Source organism: Copadichromis virginalis, linkage group LG7, assembly GCF_057382275.1.
Source record: "Copadichromis virginalis isolate Kocher_CV1m ecotype Utaka linkage group LG7, C_Virginalis_male_GT1.1, whole genome shotgun sequence".
Lineage (NCBI taxonomy): Eukaryota > Metazoa > Chordata > Actinopteri > Cichliformes > Cichlidae > Copadichromis > Copadichromis virginalis.
The window spans coordinates 65,058,299-65,083,317 of NC_140624.1; the positions used below are offsets into that span (position 1 = coordinate 65,058,299).

The 25,019-nt window shown below is 40.0% G+C and overlaps 2 protein-coding genes across 4 annotated transcripts in view; both read left to right on the forward strand.

The window, feature by feature from the left end:
* Window positions 1-3,805: 3,805 nt before the first annotated feature.
* dkk3b (dickkopf WNT signaling pathway inhibitor 3b) lies at window positions 3,806-11,131 on the forward strand. The gene is made up of 7 exons (XM_085464762.1): window positions 3,806-4,114; window positions 4,716-4,841; window positions 4,998-5,078; window positions 8,450-8,542; window positions 10,220-10,364; window positions 10,645-10,795; window positions 10,891-11,131. The coding sequence occupies exons 1-7, from the start codon at window positions 3,920-3,922 to the stop codon at window positions 10,910-10,912; spliced, it is 813 nt and encodes a 270-aa protein (XP_085320888.1). The 5' UTR covers window positions 3,806-3,919; the 3' UTR covers window positions 10,913-11,131.
* Window positions 11,132-17,492: 6,361 nt separating this feature from the next.
* The window catches only part of LOC146706563 (basic helix-loop-helix ARNT-like protein 1), a 30,947-nt gene continuing 23,420 nt past the window's right edge, over window positions 17,493-25,019 (forward strand). For 2 of the 3 annotated variants that reach the window (XM_085464763.1, XM_085464765.1), the window contains exon 1: window positions 17,493-17,644. The gene's annotated coding sequence lies outside the window, so the exon portion shown is untranslated. Of the gene's footprint in view, window positions 17,645-17,707; window positions 17,967-25,019 lie in introns of those variants that run through there. The other variant, XM_085464764.1, reaches the window with a different exon arrangement.

Consider the following 25,019-nt stretch of genomic DNA (forward strand, 5'->3'; position numbering starts at 1 on the left):
GATCCTCCATCGAAATCACTTACTGCCTCTTGGGGAGAGGATATGTCTAGAAAGAGTACACTGACTCCGAAGATGAAGATTTTGGCCTTTGGTGTGATCTGACTGTTGAACCTCTCAGGTGCAACATGGATAGTGATACTCTGGAACCATTCAGTCTGGATTTGGGTATTTCCTTAAGCGACGTAGCTGAACAACCAAAAACAGTTGGGCTGGGAGTAACACAGGAATGTGTAGAGGAACCTGAGACGGACAGTGTAAATGAATCTGAGTCTGTTGAGATCACCGAAGCCGAATCACCTGATACTTGCGAGAATCCTGAGGAGGCAGGGAAAGAGAAAACACTGAATGCAGACCTTATTTCGCAAGAAGATGATACTGGATTTAACTCTGAGACTAATCCTGACTTTGACATTAAGACCAGACCTCAGAGGTTAAAGAGGGCTCCTTTGAGGTTAACTTATAATGAACCAGGTCATCCCAGTGTGGTAGCCGCCACTACAGTGAAATATGTCTCTTGTTTTTATAAGTGGATAGGTACATCCATCTTTGCTTAGTTGTGTGTTTTACTCACCTGTTGTGCCATAATGGTTTATGTTTTCAAGGTACAAAGTCATGAGGGCATGCTTTTCTTTGGTGGGGGGAGAGTGTAATACTCTGATAAATATCAGTGGTATTTATTTTGTTTTCATGAGAATAAGTTAAAGAGAAAATAATTGTTCATGGTGAGGTTAAGAGTGGTATAAATATGTGATATAAATGTTTGTATTAAAATGCATAAATCGTGTGTGAAAAAAATCAGTTATGTTAAAAAAACATAATTTCATGGAATGTGAATGTCTGTTAAAAGAGAGGAGGTGTAACTTGTCTTATATGCTACGTCACGAGAGGTCATGACTTGCAGATGACTTCCGGGGGAAAGAGACTCGGGAGGAAGAGAGGAGAAAAAGGAGGATTACTAAAATGGCATAGACGAAGCACGGACTTCGGGACTGCTTATGTCACCAAAGTTGTTCGGCAACAACATATCACCCGTCTGCGGACTTCCCGGTAATCATTCGGAGCGTTTGAGCCGGGCTTCCCGTATCTTTTGTGCTTGGCTAAGCACGAGGCACGTTTGGCTACGTTGGCTAGCTGGAGCTAGGCTAACGCCACGGTCCTGGCTAACGGAGATTCCGCCGGAGCGAAGAGACGGAGTTTGAGAGTTGTCTCGGCAGAGAGTCGCTAACCGTGGATGATTTGCTGCTATCTAAGGAACCGGAGATTCGTTGCTCGCTGCCGCGAGTGGAGACGGTTGCTACCACAACGAGCGAGTTATTCATTGGAGGAGGTGGAGACATCACGGATACTCTGAGGTATTGTTGTTATTATTAAGAGCTCCAACTAAAGCGCGCCAACAACAAAAATAAACTAAGAGTGCACTCTGGGGAAAGAATAACATTGGACAGGTTAAGGGAAAAAATACTAAAATCTATCCCCCGGGGGTTTATTGTATGTTTTGTATATGTGTTTTTTTCATGAAGAAAAAAAGGGTTGGATGTGAATTTCCTGCAATTGTTTAATACATTTTCTAACCCTGAGATCCTGTGTTGGGTTTATTGCATGGTGTCTTATCATTTGAGTATTCACATGTATTAGCCTTAATCGGTTAAGTGTATTTCCTTAGCCTCCGCTTGTCTGTGTAGACACGAGAATCATATGAACCTTAGACTGATATTTATTTTTCGAGATGTATCTTTTATCACAGAATGTTTAAGTAGAGTCAAGACTGCACCCGAGGGCATAAGGGGGGAGTCTTGTCACACGAGCCGGTGGTAAAAGTGTTACACATACAAAGAACTTTATGAAAGAGTGAAGCTTGCAGTAAACTTTAAAATACTTGACTATATTTTTACATACAAAAAACTTACAGTGTTCACACGTGATGTATGCCGTACCCCTCTGGATACACAGTATGTCCATCCATTCTCTTCCACTTCTCCAATTCAGGGTAGTTGGGGGGCTGGAGCCTATACTGGCTGTCGGAGAGAAAGAGGCAGGATACACCCAGTCTGTCGCAGGGCTAACACATAGAAACAGACCACACAGCATATGTCTGTACTATATTCAAACTTGTTTCGTATTTCTGCAAGTAAGATTGGAGTCACTGTAGCCGCAGCTGTTGTTATGCTACCTACCGGTAACCATGTGAAACTCACAAACAGTACTCCTTCCAACAGAACGTGTTTGGTCTTTATTGGTGAACGGCTGTGGAATCAAAGCACTTTGAAATCGGATGATGCTTTTTTAATACACCCTGTACAATCAGACAGTCACTTTATTGTACTGACATATGTGCACAATGTACTGAGGTTCACAGTTGTTTCAGGACGTGTAAAGTTGTGAAACCTCATGTGTAATGTGCAAAAGAATAATCTGACCAGGAAGTTGTTCTTTTAAATCTCATTTTGGGGGCAGAATCACCAAATATTTAACCTCCGGACAAAAAATAAAGCTCTCAGACACCTGGAGTTGATCCAAGATGGTTGCCAAGTTGTGAAACTTGCTTCTCTGGGGGAACCCCAAGCATCATTTTGAGTGGGTGCAATCAGCTCAGGTGGCTAAGGTAGGTAACCCAGAATACAGACTGATCTAAAAGCAGTAAGAACAAAGACTCCAGCAGGAGGAAACACAGTCAAAAATACAAGGCAAGACTGAAACAAATGTAACTAAAAGATGCCATAACCATCTGAATATGTGAAACATATAGGAGAACAGCGAGGGATATTTTAAGAAAAGGTAAGCGTTTCTTAAAATACAAAGTCCAACAGGTGAAATCTAAAACCCACAAACAAGAGACTTAGACATGCAGGAGTAACACAAGACTATATACACAAACAGGACTGATTAGACAACAGGACACGGGAGGAATCACCTGACAGCAGACGATAACAGTCAAGGAAACATAGGAAGAAAGAGACCGGAAGTAAAACTAACCTTCAACATAAAACAGGAAATAACCAAAACATAATAAAAGACATAAAAAGTTACAGACAAAAGAACACAAAGGGACTAAAACCAGACGGAGGGAGGCACTGGAGAGCCGACCTCTACTACTACTACTCTATTATATTGTTATACTACTATAATAATGTAATATAATATTATACTATTATATTATTAATACTACTACTACTACTACTACTAATAATAATAATAATAATAATAATAATAATAATAATAATAATAAAGACATTAACCCAAAATTATAATACTAAAACTCATCATCAGGGTAATAAGATCAAACCAGAACCAACACTCAGAAATGAACGAAAAACCTCAAATTAAGCCTCATAAACTGAGGAGACTAAGTATCCAAGCTACACAGTATCAGTAATGAAACATCGAGTTGCTCTTCATCACATAAATATAACTAAAATCAAATCTTTTTTTCTGTAGGATTGTGCAAAAGAGTCCAAACTTTGTCTCGATTTTCAAAAGAACGGGCAGACCTTCACTAAAGCTGTCTGACATGATGTGTATTTCTTGCTGTCAGCTCCACTGAAGTGACCGGTGATTAAGCGCAGGCCTACGTGGGAACTTGCCTCTACAGATCACATCTGGCATTCGTTTGTCAGCCTTTACTTCTGTTTGTTTTACAGCCCGGTTCACATTTATGTCTTTATAAAGGCCACTCCCCTGTGTTTGACGTTTAAATCACGAAATGCAGCGTGAACTTTTTCCACCCCATTAAACCTGATCCTGCTAATACCCCCCCCCCCCCCCACCTTCCTCCCCTCCTCCGCCTCCCCCTCACCACCGCTGCTGCTGCGCTCCTCATACTTTCCAAATAAAACGGATCCAGCTGTGTCCAGCTGTGTGCCCTGCGTGCGTCACACCCGTGTGCTGCTCGGTAGACAGACTAGGTGGAAGAGAAGGAAAGATGTCCGGCATCGCGCAGCTGTCGGTGTTCCGGGGTTTGTGCTTTCTGTGGGCAGCCGTCGGCACGGCGAGGAGCGGGACCTTGTTCCCGCGGGAGAGCCTGGAGCGGGGGCCGGTCAGCTTGACCGATATGTTCCGAGAGGTAGAGGAGTTGATGGAGGACACTCAGCACATACTGGAGGAGGCAGTGGACCAGGTTGGCGTCATATTTTATCCATTCATATAAAGCTAGTGCTGACTGGCAGAGAAATCCAATGTGTCCATATTAAAGTAAATACGCGACAGTTTTATTAGAAAGCAGGGGGATAAAAAAGTGTTTCAAATTATTTTAATGCTCAGTTACTTTTAGCAGACACATAGTTTCCGTGTCTGCTTTAAATCTGACCCACGCCGTGCTGAGTACCACCGTCACTCATCATGATAGTATTTGCTTAAAATAGAGATTTCCCGGCCAGACACTCAGTTCAATGAAAGAAAAGGCAATACGGAAGAGCTCCTGCAAGAACTTCATACAAACAGCTTTTTCTAGACAGCCTTCAGTACCTTGTGTTTGTTATTTTCCTTCCCAAGAATTGAATTTCAGCAGGTCCGATACATTTCCTGATGTCAGTGAGCGTCTGGTTTTAATCATTTCTGGGCTACTGGGAGGTTTCCCTGTTGCATCAAGCAGAGAATGCAAACTATCCATTTTTATAGCCCCCTTAAGGATCCATATTTTCCAAAATATGAACAACAGATGTACAGTATAACATATGCTGCTCTTTATTTAAGATTTACCCTAATTTTCCTTCCAACAGATCACTACAGAGAGTGCAAAATCCTCTTCAGGCTCACTGGAGCTGGGTCCTAACTACCACAATGAGACTACGATGGTGATAAAGAACGGAGACAAAGCAGTTAAGGTGCTAGACAGAACTGACAAGGTAGGGATTCACTCATTACCGTGTAACTTTCGCACACAAGCCATTCACTTCAGTCTACAGTGTCTGAGTGGGTTTAGGATTAATTGGTAAGAAAAGAAAAGTTGTTTTTCTTCCCCAGGTCTGATACAGTATTTCACCCCCTTACTGTTTTTATAGGACACTAACAACAACACTGGGGAGACTCATTTGTCCCATGTTCATATGGAGATCTCCAGCCAGTGGAACAACATGAATCATGTGAGTCTTTTACCTCTTGTCCTTGATCCAGACCTAAACCTAAACCAAGTTTTAAACAAGGTTTTGTCTTTTTCTTCTGTGTCCACATTTTCCCGATGTTGCCATGAAGCTGCTATTTTTATGTGTCAATGGAAAATTGTATTTAGTAGTCAGTATAATCTTTTAGTGATATAAGTTTGCTTATGGTGAGTCAGTATTTTGTACTGAGATTAATAGTTTAACATTTTGGCTTGTATCAAGTTGGGATTCTGGAAATATTTTGGAGAAACACAAAATCCAACTCACTTAGTTTCAGACCTCTTTTCAAAGCGATGGAAAGTTTACAGGCTGCCTTTTGGAAACAGATAAAAGCTCAAGCCTCTTTTTTTATTACATTCCAATGAGAATCTGTCAGTATTATTTTAAATATTTATCAGCTTTTAGAGTGCTTGATTTCAGATGCATTTTCCTTCAGTTTGGGAAATATTCCACATTTGTAAGACGAGACAGAGAGAAAGAGAGGTTTTTGAAACCATGGGACCATTGTATTAATACGTTTTTTCAAAAAAAAGAATGATCTCATCCAGCAAAGAAACCTACCATATACTTTTCATAGTTTTCACCAAGAGGAGGCCAGTTTGGATTGAGGTTGCTGCTGCTGCTTGCTGCCTGCTCTTTACTTTACGGTGGTGGTTTTGATCTTTTTCTTTCCTGGCAGCTGTACAGATGGTGGTTATGTTAATAGAGGAAAAAATGCCAAGGAAGCAAGGAAGATTGTAAGCCAAAAAGCTGTACTTTTGTAAAGAAAATACTAAAACAAACAAATTAAACAACTAACGACATATGTCTTTAACCTTATTTGTTAAGTCACAGTAGAGTCAGTTAATCGCATGGCACTGTTGCTGCTTCAAAAAAAAAAATTAGTCAGCGCATGGGGAGTTGAAGAAAAGCACATGTAAGCTAAAATGTGGAAACATTTGGTTAAAATGTGGATGCTTTTTGGATGAGTAGAGGCAGTCTGCGATTAATGTGATTTAAGTGAATAGAGGGTCTAGATAATTTCCTACAGCACTGCTGTCCATAACAATTGTCAGTCAAATGCCTTATTGTTGCTACAAAGCGTTGCAGACAACTGTGGCTACTACATTTCTGCTGTTGCGTTAAATGTCCCGTATTTTGCTCCTTTGTGGTTTCATAACTCTGGTCTGTGCTCTTTTTACCCTGATTCTGCATACCTCCATTTCTGCTGCTGAATTTTCTGATGGGTTACCTAGCCCAGCTAAGACACTGCGTTGGCATGAGTTCTCTACCTAACTCGTTAAGTAGCAGTGCAGCATTCTTAGAAAATGTCAGTTGCCAATAAAACTGCAAGGCATGCGCTCCCTCTTTGCTTGTGAGTGTGCTGAAAGAGCTACTAGGCAGAAACCGTGCCTTTGTGTCAACTTGTAAGATAGATAAGTAATGAGAAGACAAATTGTATTAAGCTGTGTGAGAGAATAACTGAGCTTCTGCCAGGAGCACTTCAGACAAACCTAGGATTGTTTCTCCATTTTCAGACATTTATATTTGGTGGCATTTCTGGGACCTCCCCGCCATTTGAAAATCATACGTAGAAAGCCTAAGAGGAGGGGGAACAGCAACAAGATCCTCCTACTGTTATGATTTAACCGAAGCAGGACGGGACACAAGAAAAGCAGTTGACAAGGTTTATTCACCAATTCATAATGTGAAGTGGAATTTTCAGAGGCAAAGCCAGAGAGGAGAGACATTGTAGGAGAGTGGTGAAAACAAACAAGCAGACTAGAGAGCAAAACAATAAAATACTGTGTGGAATTCCTGGCACACAAGGAGGAAATCTGGAGCACAGCACAATTCTAAGGTGTTAACTTGAAAACACAAAAAAATTAACACTAAAGAGTATGAATTATATTATAAACAATCTGTAGAGTGTAGGCGGAAGAGCTGGCGCCATGGTGGATGGGACAAGTGCACAATCCAGGGAACCAGTGATAACAGTTGTGTAGCCATGGCTCTGGGAAACACACAAATGTACACAAATGCAGGGAGAGAAAGGTCAACACTGCAGGCAAGCAAGGATTGCCCACAGAACAAAGCAGACAACCGACAAATAGCGCAAACAGGTTGAACAATATGGGGTGGTGGTGGGTGACAAAGCAGCTTGCAGAAAAATAGCACGCTCCTATAAGACTTGCTAATAGGATGAGCAGAATAGAATCTGCTAAGCCGCCAGCTGATGAGAGCTGGCATCTGAAATCTGCTGAACTTGACTCCCCGACCTGCAAAAAATAACAGTTGATTTCCAAGCTTTGCAACTTTGTCATGTTACATTTCCTCAGAAAAATATAAAGAAGAAACCCCCAAAAAAGGATCATAGAGGAACTTTAAGTCATCCATTCCTCACAAATAAAACCAGGACTCTGTAATGTGTGATTAATATCTAACCTTTTAGCTTCATTTGACCTGTTTTCCTGTATTGATGAGGTAGAAACGCAGACAGTAATAACGCTTTCGGGCAAGAAAACTGAAATCTAAATTTACAGTGGGAAAGGAGGTCTGGTTTAAAGATGTTCTTTGTTTGCTTCCTGTGTTAAACTTTCACAGGCCACACTTTCAAAGATAAATCAGAGAAATCCACCCATGTGGCTGGGATGGTTTTTGGCATGCACTGTTTCCTCTCACCACTGGAAACAAGTCAAACTAAATCTCAAATATCTCATTAGCATAAAGACTTGTTGACTTCCTCTGCTGGAAAATCCACCCTTAAAAGCGCATTTTTCAGCATGCACAATATTTGTCGCTTTGTTGCATGGTGTACACGGTGTTCCTGCAACAAACTCACAGTTAGCATCATTTAACAACAAGTTTATAATATTTCCAGCTTGGTGTTAAAAGCCCAGATTGTTTCAGGCATTAAAAAAAATTGTGTTTTCTTTTAAGCACCGTTTCTTTCTGTGAGTCATCCTAGAAAGGGCACATATTTGAAGATAATTTCTTTACCTTCAACATGCTGGAGTGCAAATCAAGTGTAGAGGACAGAAGGAGGGGATACTCTAGAGACCCAGCCCTTCTGTTGCATTCGGATGCCACTGATGTTATCCTTAATGCAGTTTGCATGGAGATGGACCCAGCAGATACCGGGAAGTCATTATGTGGGGGTGCAGTGGAATAACGTACGACTGTTATTGTGATACAGGCAAATAGCACTCAGCTACACTGAATTCTGTTTGGCTGAGTGCTTCTTGATAATGATATCCATTGTGAGATGAGATTATTTTCAAGATGCATGTATTTCTTATCTAAAACTATATAAATACTTCTGTTAGGTTCTTCATCACTTCATATATTTGTAATTCATTTTTCTCATCCCACAGGAATGCATGGTGGACGAGGACTGTGGCAACCTGAAATACTGCCTGTATGAGATTGAGAACTCCAAATGCCTCCCCTGTATCCCAACAGACATGGTGGGGAGACAGTTAGTGTTGTCTTTTGTGGTTGCAATGAGCTACTATAATCAGTGTCTTTGCTTCAAGTACAGCATCACTAGTCACGATGAACCCACAGACGATTCACACTTCCCCTCTAATCGTTGTATTGCCTTTCAGCTTTCGAGGGAACAACCTTCCAGCTACAGTACAGTGTGACTGGCTGCATGTAAAAGTAATCACCATAACTTAACCTGGTGGTTTCTGGACTGTCAGTCCCATCGGTCTGAAAGCTCAGCTATAGCCTCCATGTTGTTTTTGTTGAGCTACAAAGGAATTTGGGCAAAAAGAGTGGAGTACAAGTTTATCAGTTATGCTTGAAAGTTTGAGTAGTGGATGCATCCATAAATGGTTTGGATGATAAGTGCTAACAGACTAATAAAATACTGGAATTTCACTCACTGATAGGAGCTCTGCCGTTGAGAGGTTCAGTTCAGTCACTCAGATTAGCAGTGCTTGGCTAAAACCTGTCAGTCACAGAGACAACATGGCTAACTTTGTCTCAACATAATACATACAGGGGAAAAAATTAAAATTGAAAAATCACAAACAAACAGTTGTTATCTAGGAGAAACGTCCACAGAAGCTAATTCTGTTCTAAGCTGTAAACATCCTTTATAATGCTGATAAGTTGGACAGCATTGTTACTGTGTTACTGTGCCTCCCTTGTGTCCATTGTGCTACGTATTGATAATCCTTGACTCTACGTTTGTGTATTTCCTGTTTTACTTTGACAGTCTGTGTCCTGTGTCAGTGTATTCTGTTTTCCTTCCTCCCTGTCTGGTCTTGTCTGATTAGTCACAGCTGTGTTCCTCACCTGTTTGCCATTTCCTCCTTTCCCTCTGTGTGTATATATGTTTCCCGCTGTTCCTCATTGGATCATCTGCTTGTTCTTCATGTTCTTTTGTTTAGCTTCTCCCAGTTTAGGTTTTGTTAGTGTTTTCAGTTCCCCTTCCGTTAAATGCTTTACAGTGTTTTTTACAGCCACCAATGAAAGGCTCACTTTCAGTTTAAACCTCCACCTGTTTCTCTACTTGTCTGCACTTGTGTCTGCACCTCTCATCTCCACACAGTCTGCCCTTGCAAACCATGACAATATGGGGACTTATATATTTGAAGCCTCACGTGGCCAATAGAGGAACTGCAATTTCTGCAGTTTTTTTTTATTAGAAATATACAGCATAGAAAATATTGGACATAGTTTTAATGTTATGTGCAGTAGACAAAAAGTAGCACTGAACTTGAGTTTAAAGATAATTTGTGTTGAATGTTTGTTTTGAATAAAACATTTTCTATTGTAAAGTGGCAGAAACAAGTATTTAGATCGTTTACATAATACAATCCATAATCTTGGTTAATTAATGGTACCAACGTTTCTGAAATAAATGATGTATACTACAATATGTGCAATATTTGCTCCTAAATAGCAGATTAGAAGCGGAATGTAGCATAACATAGAAATACCACCCCATGCCCCCCTCTCCACACACCCCTGGACTTGAAAATGTTCAAAAGTAACATAAGTGACATAAAAATGCATCAAGCAAAAAAAAAAAAGTGCCCTTTATGCCGTGATGTAATGCTATCTACATGAATCCAAAAGGATGCACTTGACATACTTTTTTTTAACATATCTGATTGCGTGTCCTCACATAGCCCTGCATCAAGGATGAGGAGTGCTGCTCTGATCAGATGTGTGTTTGGGGCCAGTGCACAGTGAACGCCACCAGTGGAACAGAGGGAACCATCTGTCAGAGTCAGAGTGACTGCAGGCCACACCTCTGCTGTGCTTTCCAACCAGGTAAGTTTCATCTGGGTTGGAACACCAGAGAGACTACCTTAAAGTGCCTAATTGGATCTGTTTGCTATTTTCAAGCAATCTGTAATATGTTATTATCTCAACCTGTAACCAGTTCTAAATGCTTGGTGACAGAATTTAGGAATCAAACATAGTCCAAGACTAACAAACGGGGATAGTCTAAGTGAGACATTGTGATTTGGACTGACCAGTCAATGACTTAGAAGATTCAATAAAGGCAATTTTAAACTTCATGTATTTTTTTCACTGCTGCTTCCATCAGAGCTTTTGTTTCCAGTATGTAACCCCAAACCGGGCAAGGGGGAGTCCTGTCTAAGCCACCCCAACCTGCTGATGGATATGCTAGCCTGGGACCAGGAGGGTCCCCGTGACCACTGCCCCTGTGCCGATGACCTTCAGTGCCAGCCTCATGGGTGAGACCAAACACAGCAGCACACGTTTACAGTGAAAAAAGAGCAAGTGTAATTTTTTTTTTGCTTGAAATTCACATTTTTCTCTTTTCTTGCAGCCGTGGGTCTGTGTGTGGATAACAGTACTAGAGATTTACAGTGCAGCAGAGTTAGATTAAATGACCTTAACGATCCAAAGACGGACGCCTCTGCTGATCAACAGCTGCTGAAAGTACAGGCTGTTGCTTCAGGACTGAACTTGCACTCACTGTATTATTTATGCCTTACTGCCAGTGTATATTATATATATATTAAAAACAACAACAACAACAATAAATGACTTGTTTTCAGCTTTGAGAACCAAGGAAAGCACGTTCTGTTATTTACTGGTGATCTTATTTTTGGTTTGTCAGCAGTGAACACTAGAGGGCGAACTTTTACACATTTAAAAACTTGGTGGGTATCTCTTTTTGTAATGACCTTTCATTGACATTACTGGAAACTATTAAATGTCAAGAAAATGTGTGAAGGAGAATTAATAAGGAGGAGAATCAGTGAATCAGACTGCATGTGCACTCGGCTCCTTAACCTTGTGATATCTGCTGGACTACAAAATGCACATCGTACTTCAGCCTGACTTTCTGACTCATATTATTTCATGCAGGTCACATAAAAAAAGAACCAGAGGTGAAAAATATCACTTACAAATTCAAAAAGTTGGATCCATCTATCCACTTATCCTTTTCAGGGTCCTGGGGGGCGCTGGAGCCTATCCCAGCTGTCTTAGGGCGAGAGGCAGGGTACACCCTGGTCAGGTCACCAGTCTGTCGCAGGCGACCAATCATACTCACATTCACTCCTGCATTCAATCCTATGGGCAATTTTATGTTTTCCAGTTAACCTGTCCCCACTAACTGCATGTCTTTGGACTGTGGGAGGAAGCCGGGGGAGAGCCACGCAAACAAATAAAATAGATCCTGGTTTGTTTGTTTTTTCGTTTGTTTTTGTGTTTTTTGCTGGGAAGGGGATCCTTTCTGTGACTGAAGAAAAATTTCTTCCACTCATCTCTTATCGAGTTCAGGCTGGAGGCTGTCTCATATTACCCAAAGTAAAAAATTAAAAATGATGACTATCCTAAATGCTGGCAAAACAAACAAATGTGCATAAAAATGCAAATTAAACTATAGTTAACTTTAAACAGTTATATAGCTCATAATCTGGATATAAATCTATGTTCTTCATGCAACACAATACCTGGATATGAAGCAGATGTTATTACAGCCGCATAATCAACAGGCTGTTGATCAGGTTATGACATAAAATATTAAATGTAATTTTAATCAACATTTACATGATTTGTCAGTCCTTTTGATAGTTTGTTTTCATTAAAGGGCTGATGGTGTGTTGCTATAAATTATGGATTTAGAAAATTCCAACTGTTGCAATGAATTTGTATGAACAAGATATAATAGTGTAATAAATTGTCAATGTGACAAGATATAATACAGCAGAGGGGGCAAAAGCGCAGACATTTGTCACGTACGTAGCAGAAAAGATGTGTTAAAAATACTCTGGCAAAACTGGGAGTACTAATTCAACTTCTTCAAGGGAAAAAGTGTATTTTAAATTAATAAAACATTCAACTTAAACATCTGTTATATAAAACTCGACCAAAGAAAATAAAGGGAATTTAAAAAGATATATCTATATTTTCTGTTGCCTACATTGTAGAGCGGTGACTCTGCATGCACACCTAAAAACATAGGTTGTAACGGTGCAACATGGGCAAAACACTTACAAAGAAAGATGTCACGCTTTCCATTTATGAGTGTCTGAGCACTTCATCTGTAAGTAGAGCAATATCACCACCTGCTGGTGCTCACAGTCAGACACACACTTTTCCTCTGACCTCATTACAGAAACACTAGAACAGCGATCCCCAACCTTTTTTCCGCCACGGACCTGTTTATGTCCGACAGTTTTTTCACTGACCGGCGTTTAAGGTGTCGCGGATAAATATAACAAAATAAAACCGGTACCAAAACCAAAGAATGTTTATTCATATCACACAGGAAAATCATAAATTTCACACCCGAGCTTAAGTTATCGCAGGCCGGAGTTCTGGGAATCCATCCTACCTGGAAAAACATTCTACCCAATGTTTCTGCGCAGACGCGGCGCATGCGCACAACACCAACGCCAAATAACAGCGGTACCAAACGACTCACGGACCGTTTTTTGTTTTTTTTAATCTTCGTCCTGTATTTAATAAATTCAAAATGAAGTAAAATCGCTAAATAAGGCAATATTTTAATTAGGAAAAAAGTGCATTTATGTCAGTCATCCGGAAATATAGTCTTTTAATTCACCCGTTTCCTTACATTATATTGTTAAACTGTTTTAAAATCCAATGACTTGAATCCCAAAAGACTTACTGGTGAAAACTTCTTTGATTGCCCATGCCAAATCATAATATTACAAAAAGGGAAAAATAACACTGTTTGTTATTTAAGGATCACCAAGATTACAAACGTGCTGAAAAAATAAAGCTAAGCAGTGCTACATGATCAAAAATACAACTACAAATCTAATCGTGAAGAAGAGAAGCGTTGATTAATAAAAAAAATTTTTTTAAAAAGTCATTTTGACTCAAACCTGAGCCCACCTCTGTTTGCAGCTATTTATCTTTAGCTCATGTTGATTTTAGTCTAAACTCTAGCTCATATGTACAACAGTTACATTTACATCTGCAACACAAGAATTTCACTTCTACTTGAGCATTGCTTTTTTAAATCCAGAAGAATATTGAAATCATCCTCCAGAATTTTTAAATATAGTTAGTAGTGTCAGACCAGTTTTGATGTTTTGGTCTCCCTGTTTTTCGTTGATTTTTTTTTTTTCCATCAGGATTTGGCAGTCACTGAACCAAGCAGAGGAGATAGCACAAACTGCATGGCAGCAGAAGCAGTAGCTGCATAGCTGGCCCCTGGTTTGTTCCCTGTTTTGGCTGTTAAAAAAAGAAAATGAAGATATCCAGTAATATCTGAAAATAGCCTTGTTTATTCCTTTAAAAAAAAACAAACAAGTTAGAATGTGTCACAGCTTTTCACCTTAAATTGATTTCATACCACTCTCAGTACTATATATCACTTTAATTTCCCCTTTAAGTTTATATCCTGTTTCTAATGTTTGTAGTGTGGAAGCCTCTGTCATCTGCTGTTGATGAACTGTATGAAGGTGTTTGACGGATCGGATGGCATAAACAGGCATTTGAGATCATGTCTGAGGGGTCTCCGGGAGTGGAAGAATTCATGAAAGTTAATGTTTCTCATTCCATTCAAACTGTTTTTGGTAGAAAATATAAACATAGTTTTGCAACAGTAATTTATTACTAACATGCATTATTGTCTAAATTGGTGCATGTGTCTGCTGTCACTAATACCCCAGAGCATACAGTTCATTCTATACAGGAAAAATAAGTAGACAATAAATAAATCATCCATGCCATCAACACACAGCAGTGTAAGAGTGTAATTACTGACTCCTTCTTCACAGTCAAGACAACCCGTTGTTAGACTGGCTGTCTCCATCAGTCTATATGTCTGTGTCTCTGTAGTTTACCTCTGCAGGCTGTTTCTCCAGCCTTTCTGATTCTCACTTTTCCAAGTATTTTTGATGTATTTATTAATTATGCTATGATTCTTTTAGTGCAGTTCTGTTATGAAGTCAAAAGGTAATGTTTTAAAACTGAGGTGACGAGCAAGAGGCAGATCTGACTGAGAAACTCAATTACAAGTATACTGCACACTCAAAGGTTACCAGCATGGGAATTATACAGTAAAGCCCTCTTCATTTAAAAAATGAACATCTTAAATTTAAATTTAACTTAACACTAGTGATTGAGCTTATGACGTCATCAGGAAAGTGTTTCAGCTTCTATACAGCTTTCTTTTTGTAACTCCACAAGTCGCCCTCTGCTGGCCATAAAAAAGAAAGCAAGTATAATAGACTGCATTCTTTCTCGGAGCCTCGGTGTCCTTTTGGTGTATCACCTCCTCCCTCCTGGCACGCAGCTTCTTCTTCTTCTTCTTCTTCTTCTTCTTCTTGGTTGGCAACCAATGTTAAGGCGCATTACCGCCCCCTGGCTCACAGCTCAGTGCACATTTAGATGAGAAAATATATATTTGACACATTTAAGGAAAATACTAATGAAATAAAATAAAAATGTTCCCTTTAGATTTTTTTTGCTCTATAAAATAGTTGTTTTCTTTTACAATCATTCATCTTAGCAGTAGGATTTACATTAAAAGAGAAACAAATTAAGTTTGAGTGAAAATATACATTTTTGCACTCTCTGGTCAACTGACTCATTGACTCAAATGACTCAAGGAAATCCGATTCACTTTGGTGAGTGACTCATTAAAACGCGATTCAGTAAAAAGAATCGAATTTACCATCACTAGCACATAAATAAGTTACATAATATTCAGTACTTACTTTTAAAAGTTTACTCTTTGGCCTCTCCGATTCAGCCGTTTTTTTCGGCAAAATTATCCACACCCACCGCAGCGCTATGAAGTCTGGGATATGTTGGGCCATGAAGTCTACACCGCCACATCCTTAAAATTCAGGGAAATGAAGGATACATTTGAGGGCTGCATTTCGAGCAGCCTTCGTCGCGTCGCAGTGACGTAATCGGCCTTAAAATGCGGCCTTTAAGGCTGCAGACCCTGAATTGGGATACAACCTGTGTTTCCTGCACCCTCTGTACTACTTGAACGTCATCTTCAAGAATGTCTCAATTCCAGAAAATAGTTACTCCATATTAAATTAACTACTTCTGAAAGGTGGGTTGTATAGTGTATATAGTATATTATATAAATGGGTCCAGCTCTTTCTTTTTTTTTTACCTTCATAACTTTTGAAGTACAGGAGACACCCACCTGAAAAAAGCCACAATCTTCTTTTGCACAATTAGTTTCATTATCATAGTTTCAAGTGTTACGAAATCAGTTTTACCCCGGTTCTTTTTATTCCTCAGGCATCCAGAGACGGCACCGGAACTCAGTAATTATTTCACAAAACCTTTATTCATCTTTATTCATCTTCATTTAAGCATGCATCTTCTAGAAGGGAAGACGTGCAAGGCCAGTGTCCCTCTGCAAATCTTCCACCTCTTTGTTAGTTACAGCCAGCTTTATAGAAGTGACCCCATCATAAAACCCCCATGATGTGCTGCAAACTCTGTGTGTCTGTGTGTATGCACGAGCACGTGAGTGCCTGTGTGTGCGCGTACCCGTGTGTATGTGTGTGCACGTGAGTGAGTGTGCATGTGGGTGTGGGTGCGTAACAGTTAAAGCACTGTGTGTGTGTGTGTGTGTGTGTGTGTGTGTGTGTGTGTGTGTGTGTGTGTGTGTGTGTGTGACTTCCTGCCGGTCAAAAGTAATCTCCTCACCCAAGCTACACCAGGTTCCTTTAGACAACAAACAAAACAAGTTAACATATTACAAACACTGAGACCCCCACTCTGCCTCCACTGGGCCATTGGCCTCTTGTTGTTTTACATTTACAGATAAGCATGTGGAGAGTCTCCTGCAAACCTACTTCTAAGTTATAACAATTATGCATTTTTATTAAAGGTACAAGCATCAGCATCAGCAACCCCCAACTGTAGCTTCCTGTCTCCTTTTATGACACCAGACCCCCAGTGTCCATAAATTCCTTTCTCTCTAAACAATTTCACACACTCTCAGGCCTACAGCTAAGCCAAACTAAAACACAGACCTTCCTTATTCCTGTGATCTAAACAAATTTAACACATCATATTATAATAATTATTTTCTTGTACTCACACAAGTAACAATACTGCACCAACTTAATGTCTGTGATTTAGAGTAAGAGGAACAATCAGTGGTATATAGAGTCCCATGTCATTCCCCAATTCGTTACTGGACCAAATGCACTTTAGGAATTGAAATGTCCTTCAAAATGTGTAATGAAATGTGTTTTCGGATTACGGTGAGAAGAACGGAGGAGAGAGGAGGCAGAAATGAGAGAAATAGGAAAATCCCTTAGGTTAAGTAATTCCTTTTGTTCTGTTCCCCTCTTTTGGTGTCTCTTGCTCACCTTTTTACATCTGCATTTTGGTGTGGTGTCTGGACTCCAGGATCTACAAACTTTGTTTCAATAAAATTTATTTCAGGCTGTTAAGAAAGACCAAACATAACAAAACAGAATCAAATAATTGAAATGAAGCTTCGTGATAAACAAACAAGAAAAATTGAGTCATAAATTTACATTTGTGGTTGTGGAACTTGAGAAGGACTTGATATGTCACATCAAGTTAAGCCACCGTCTTAAGCAAATATTTCTGTAGTAAATGAAAATTTCAGAGAAAAAAAATTAATAAAAAGTACATTAATGCTTTTTCTAAAATGATGAAAAATTATTCAATTAAATGGGATTTTTTTCTGAACACTAGTTACGGAGCAGAATAACCTCCAGGACAACCTGTGAAATGAGAAGAGAGGTTAGGTTCGTCACGAAGTGGGAGGGCGCAGTGGACGGATTGGACTCGGGCCTACGGCTCACACACGGCTAGCGTCTGCGTTCCCTTCATCTCCGACCGTCATTGGCTAATGAGCACGTCGGTCATTGTTTCCCAGCCTGAACTCGCGTCTGATTGGCTGACAGGACACCTACGACGGTAGGGCAAACGCTATTGGTTGAAAAACTAGGTTAGTGGTCCGACAGGCATGACGGTGAAGAGAAACTGGGTCACCGATTGAAAATCGTTTATGTCACACTTCTGTGTGTTGCTATTACATATTACCAGCGGCGTTCAATGGATGGATTAGTCCCCCTGGATCTTTTGTAAGTATAACACAAGAACGAGGATATGTTTGTTGACGCCGCGTCTGTGTGACTTTGCTGGGCTTCAGTCTGTGATGGATATCGTCGATGTTTTCCCAGCGCTGTGGTCATGTCAGTGTGGTTTTCTAGAGCAGGAGGAGGGACTTTAGCTTTGCTGGCCAAGTCTTGACAGTCAGTAGCTAGCAGTGAGCTGTATGCTAATGTTAGCAGACGGGGGAGAAATGCCGTTATGGTCAAAAAGTGCGGAAAACGCCTTTAGTTTGGCGGGGTTGGTTTAAGTGGTGCCAGGAATCGCCGGGACTTAGAGGAAGCTCGGGCGTGGGTAAGTGCCGGTCAGTGGCTTTCAGTTTATTAACTGACCGTGACCCAAGTGAGTAAAGCTCCAGTGCTAGCGCATTAGCTGTGTAAAACGGGCCTTGGTGGGTATACTCAGCAGCATCTATCCTGCTCCGGTAACTTCAAAGCCTCCATTGCTTGTCTCTTTAAAAGGCCTCAACGGTACTGTGCTATTCTTCTATTTATTTGGAGACCTGTGCTTGTCTTAAGTATCGCGACGGTGTATGCACTTGCTGTGGAAATGTGGCCACCGCTAGGTGTCTCTGCTGTGGTTGATCAAAGACTATTTGATTGGGTTGTGGTTATACTGTGCATGTAATTAGTGTATTATTGAAGCAGGAGGATATGGGGTGTGATAGATAATATAAAATCCGAAACAAAACCTAACCAAACCGCTCGAAAGCTGAGTGAGTGACGATTTTAGTTGTTTGTTGTTACACATCTTGGGCATCATAAAGGGTGGACGTGGCTTAAAAGTGAAACAAGTGCAGAAGGCCTAATACCCAGGGATGTCAGCTGGCAAGGCTAATGAGCACCAGAGGGCGATACCTGTGGTTGTAGAAAAGCCTTCCTGTCCTGTATAAGTCTATGGGAAAACAGCCCTCTGCCCTGGCATCAATAAACACTTTCCTTATGTGTTTATGGGCACAGCAACTAATTTCAGGTCACATTGAGTAAGACGTCAAATACATTTTCTAATGTACTGTCATTATTAGAGACAGACAGGAGGATTAGGTGTTAGCCAATGAGCATGCAGGTCTCCTTGCATGTCATACCTGGTTTCAGGCGGGTCCTGCTGAGGACCAGCTGGTTTTGACTGGGAGGATATGAAATGGTCTTGAGCAGGATAGGAAACAGTTGGTTGTCACTGTTGATTCATCATCTGAGTCACTCTCACCACACTGAAGCCTTTTTTTAGTACACAGGGTTTATGGATCTATTTGGGGATACATCATATTAAACCTTTGGACGTTGTGTTAAAGGCAGTTTGCTGTTAATCTTTTTTTTTTGTTGGATTACTGTCTCGTGTGTTAGTTTGACAGGTGCACCTTGTGTTTTTGTAGTTTCTCATGCCTGCCTTGAGTAGATTATCCATTAACTGTTTCACCACATGAAAGGCACTTGCTGTGAACTTCAGACTGTGTCTTTGTTTTTGTTTCTAGCCAGGTAGCAACCTATATCAGATCTTATCAGTATGGATCTATGTAGCCACAAAGACATTTTTACAGCAGACATTTGTTGTGATGACTCAGAAGGGTTGCAGTTAACCATCCTGTTGATCATGAAGGCCAGATGACAAACTTCTGGTTTCTATGAGGAAACTGTATGATATAAAACGTTATAGAGAAAAAGATCCTTGTCATGACTATGTGGATGCTAATTTAGATTAACTAGAGATCATTCTAAGTAATTATGTGAGAGAGACTGTCACACTAAAAGTTTCTTGTATTAAAATGTATGTGGAAAATTCTTCAATGCCTAATATTGTGGTAGAAGTATAACGTTAGTGGGGGAAAAGCTTTTTAAAACCTTATTTTAGGGCAACCTTAGTAAACTTATTAAACATATTTTTTTTAATGAGATTTAAGTTGTGATCCTACACATGTAGCTGTTATTTCCTGTTAACCATTGTAATGAATATTCATTTGGATAATTCTTCAACATAAGAGCCCACAAGTGCTCAAGGAAATTTCCAATTGGTGAGGCTTGCTTAAATGAGATTACGGGACACAGTTTATTTAGAGGTGAATGTATGAGAGCTACTGAAAATGTCCTTCTTAAGGGGTGAATAGCATTGTCAGTAATGAATAATAATAAATAAAGGACATGGCATGGAGGTGTAGTTTGTAGCGCTGATGCCTCACAACAAAGTTTGGATCTTCTGATCTGCTGAGGTCTTTCTTTGTGGAGTTTACACATTCTTTATGTGCCTACATGGGCTTCTTCTGGGTACTCCCACTTCTTCCCAAAGTCCAAAGATATGCATGTTGAGTTTACTTGTGACTGCAGGTGAGAGATTGTGTGGTTGTCTATCTCTGTGTCGGCCCTGTGATGGTCTGGCAATCTGTCCAGTGTGTGTACCCGGCCTCTGATCTTATGATAGCTCCACCGCATTTCCCTAAGTAGGATAAGCAGTTAAGAAAATGGATGGATGTAACCAAGGCACCCTGCCAAGTTTAATAAAGATGCCTCCTGTCTAATTCCCAATAGGAGATGTTGGCCACAGTGACTGGCCATATGCTTTGGCCGGACAAACCTAACGAGCCATGCCATTGACTAAACAGAGAGGTTCCACATCCATCAGGAAACCCTTGCATGTAACTAAGAAGATACGATGCTTGACACTTACTTATTTCTCCCCTGTAAGCTTCTGTGGTTTAAAAAAGGGAAAAGGTAAAGAATTGTTGGGGTTGAAAGGAAAATTGATCAATAAATGTGTTTATCTAAATAAAAAGACACAAGTAGAGATAACAAGCCAAAAGATTTTAACTCGTGTAAATACAATAAATAAATAAAAAAACAATTTTTTCCATTGTACTTCAAATAATGCATTTTAATGTAATTTTTTCCTGATATTAAATAAATTAAAATCTAATTTCTCTAAAAACAAAATGTTCTCAGGTGTATGTTTAAGTATGTTTAAAAGGAAACTTAACCTTATCCTTGGCTGGACTAATTTTGGTCTCCAAATATGCAGGTTTTTCAGGCCTGTATATTATCAGGCCTGATTGGTCAATTTTCCTGAAATCCCAAGGATTCTTTCTGCACATATTGCTCATTATTCCCCATTGCATATAGATTGCATAAGGGATTCGAAGCATCCATCCACGCATCGATCTTCTTATGCTTGTCCAGATCAGAATCACAAGGGTGTTGGAAGTCTAACCCAGCTGTCCTATTCTATACACCATACATTTATTCTGCTGGCATACACAACACAAAGTGGGACATGTATTTAGTGTTTATAAAGGGAGCTACTTCAACAAGCTCCACCAAAAATGCCAGCTTATAAATATGCAAAACAATAAGCAAGAAAACAGTTTCCACTACATGTGGAAACAAGAAACGTGTTTACCACCTTAAACAGGCCGTTGAGTACAACTGTGAAATTGAGGTATACAAGAAGGGGTTGCTAGGTGGATGGAAATTATTTACTGCTTTTGTACTCAAAATTGACTTACAGTCACAAGTGGAAAAAATAAAGTACACCCTCTTTTCAATTCTCAAGTTAGGGAGATAATAAACAATCATCTGGTCCTCATCAACTTCTAAAAATTTTTAAATACAGTTTGTGTTGAGGAACAACTCACAACATATTGCACTGTCATTTGTTTAACAAAAACTAAAGTAAAAACTGAGTATACCCCATGGTTCAGTAGCTTGTTGGGACAGATGGCCTCACATTGGGCTCAAGAATACTTTGCTTACAAAGGAGCTCGTGGTTGCCTTAATTACTGCAAGGTGCCCACATCATCACCCCTTCAGGTATGAGGTGTTTGTGCCGATATGCTGTGGTTTGGTTTTGACAAACGTGGTGCTGTGGATTTTGCCCAGACATTTTCAATGTCCAATGAACATTGTTCCAGAAGTCATGTGGTTTGCTCAGATGTAATTTTGCTAATCTAAGTCATTTGCCATGTTCTTCTTAGAGAGATTAGGTGTTTGAAAACCCTTTAAAATAAGCTGTATTTGTTCAGTCTTTCTAATTTTACTGTTATGAATTTTAACATTTAACTGTTAACTGAGAAGTTTCTCTGACTTTGGGGTGAATTGGCTTGGACGACCACTTTTGTGAAGATTTTATGAATGTTTTCCTCTTGTGAATAACTTTGTCAAATAAAATGATGGACACTGTATTGTTTAGTAGGGCTGCCACAAACGATTATTTTGATAGTCGACTAGTCACCGATTATTTTTGCGATTAGTCGACTAATCAGATCATGCATCCATTGGACGTAAAACGTACAGCTTATTGCACCAGCATGCGTCTGCTCTTATATAACTATCATTAGCTGACAGCTTGAAGTGTTTAATGTATGTGATAACTAAAAATAAAGACAAGATGACAGTTTATTAAACTTTTAATGAATTTTTCAGATTGTCTCGGTGGAGTTTAATAAACTCGGCCATCTCTTCTTTCTATGTGAAATATAACAGGACACTGGAGTAAATTCTCTACCATTTCACACTTCTGTTTAATCAGTTCTCTGTTTGACGTTTATTCAGCTGTGTAAAAACTATAACTTTAATCTCAGCCAAACCGATTTACTGAGGAACAAATAAAACATAAAAAAAAAAGCCAAACAATAACATTTTTAAATGATCTGAGTGGCTTTTATATCATGTTTAACCTGAGTAGCGAAAGACTGCGGCGGGTTTGAAAATGATGTCCCGGGAGTTTGCCGTTCTCACCGGCTCTAGTGAGCCTTGAACCCTCTAGTTATCGAGCTGGTGGGTAACAGACGTCTCCGAAAACGTCGGAGCACTTTTGCAAAAGTGTGATGTCTTGATAAACCGAGCAGATATTTGAAGCTACACAGCTACATTCTCGCCTGAAAATATGTTAAAAGTTTATTTTGTGACCCAGAAATAGTAATAAGAGTAATATTAAAACTAAGTAGCTGCCGCCATTGTTGAAAACTGGAATTGGCTGGGCCACGCTATGAATTCTGGAATAGTTTGGGCCACGAAGGATACACCCGACCCATCCTTCAAATCTGGGGAAATGAAGGATGCATTTTTCAGCCACGTTTGGGGAAATCTTCAAATTTGGACAGGCTTCGCCACGTCGCTGTAACGTAATTGGCCTACAAATGCGGCCTCCGAAGGATGCGGCCGCTAAATTTGGACACAGCTATGAAACCAGACACTGCTGCTTCTTCTTTGGGGTTTAACGGCAGCTGGCATCCCTGGACATGCAGTGCTGCCATCTGCTGTTTCAGTCTGTTATTACACTCTTAAATCCTACTACTTATTCCTGCGTCTTTCAGGATCTTACAAAGCTTCAAACGACACATCCACGATTTTAATAGTCGACGTAATCGTGGCAGTCCTGTTGTTTAGTAATGGCCTTTCTATTTATTACTTTGTATTGTAATAAATAAATATAATGTCATGGCCATCTGTAATAATTACCTGCCTTCTGTCAAAGTAGATTTCAGATATCATGGCAACAAGAAAAGCAAAGATTTAAAACTGGTGTCTGGGGCTGCTGGTGCTGTCATATCATTGTGATGGGTCTTGATGGATGGGGTCTATTATTACTATGAGGAAAGAGGATCGGTGCTTATTGTGTCACTCAAAAGTGAAAGTTGGTTTCGCTCTTGTCGCTGCACATGTTGTTTGTCGCCACCAGCACTGGCTTGAGTGATTGCATAATCTCTTTGCCATTTGAGATGTCTCTCAGTTAAGGTGCAGTTATTGACACTCGCTCTATGTAACAACAGACTGGGCACTATGTGACGTTTTCCCTGTTGAACACTCTCCAGCTGTAGAGTATTAATTCATTACTTTTTCCATCATAAGCTTATGCCTTTGTATTTGAATAACAGCAGTAATGACTGCTATGTTACTCAGCACAAGAACAGAATATATACATTTCTGCATTTTCTAGCCACTCGTCTCAGAACACAAAAAGCAGTGTGTGCACAGCATTGTCATGAGTCCCGCCATCAACCGAGGTTGGACTTGTTGGCATGCCGGATGCCTGCATGAGTGTCCCAGCTGGATCAGCAGCCATGCATATCCATGAGAGCACAATCTGTGATCTGATTGTTCGCAATGGAAATGCTCCAACCTGTACTCGGGCCATTTTTGTAGCAGCACCTTGACCTGTGCTTTTTTTTTCAGCTGCTAGGGTCTTCTTGGGTCAGCAATGTTGAGCCCTGAGACTTGACAACCAGACTTTACTTCCTTGTCAGTGCTTAAATTTAAATCGGTTGTTTATCATTTGTTTAGAAATGTAGCTGGGATTGTTATCGTTTGGCAAGACCTGCCCAGTGATGATGAAAAACTCAAACTCGGCACACAGTTAGTTCTTGGCTGTAAAAAGCTGAATGTGAGCACACTGCACTCAATCTATGCAGTAAACCCTTTCACATCCTTGCAGACAGGCTGCTACACCCTGACTGCTGCAACAATACAAACCCCAACTATGCACGTAAGATTTGGTGACCTCACGTAGAGAAATTCCCAGAATAGCTCCACCCACGAATAGAATTAAAAGAAAACACCTGTGTGAGTGTGCAGGGACTTTAAGGCTGACATAGTTGTACCTGTATATCAGGTTGTTTTACAGGTCAACTTATTGTAGTCTCTTGCATATTTCAGAATTGCCTGTATTGTGATGTTTGTCCAAAAGGTTTGCATTGTACTGTGAGTTTTATTTTTAATTTTTTAATTAAATTAGTCATTCAAAAGGGGCACATTTAAAGCTTTATGAGTTTAAAAGTCACCAGTTAAGAGTTAATGCTGAGTGAAATCACATTACAAGTACCCACAGAATTATGTCATGCTTGCAGATTCCATCTGTGGAGCTCTGAAAGCTGTAATAATTTTTAAAATTTTTTTTTTAAATGACTCATGTTGGGGTTGAAACTATTAAATCTCACAGGAAGCTGGATATAATAGCAGTCGTTAAAATATTCCATTTTATTTCACTGACCAGAGGTCTTTGCACAAGCCAGTGTACAGTTTTGATATTTCTGGGTAAGAGAAGATGAGAGTGCAAGGGTTTCGGTTCATCCCTGTTTGAAGCATCGAGTATTAATTTGTAGTGTATTTGATATTTGTAAAATCTTTTCACATCTTTACAAAAACGTTCCATCACTGGCCATGGTGGAAGTATTTGGGAGATTTGGCAGCTGACTTGCCGGCTGGATGCGTCTTTCGTGTATGAACGGGCTTTCTGCCTGCTTCCTGCCTGTCTGAGTGGGTGTTTCCCTGTTCAACAGGGAATCAAAGCAGAATGCCTTGCTGACTCACTGATGAAGTAGAAGTAGGTGGTGGATGGAAATCGAGGCTGGCTGGTTAGAGACCA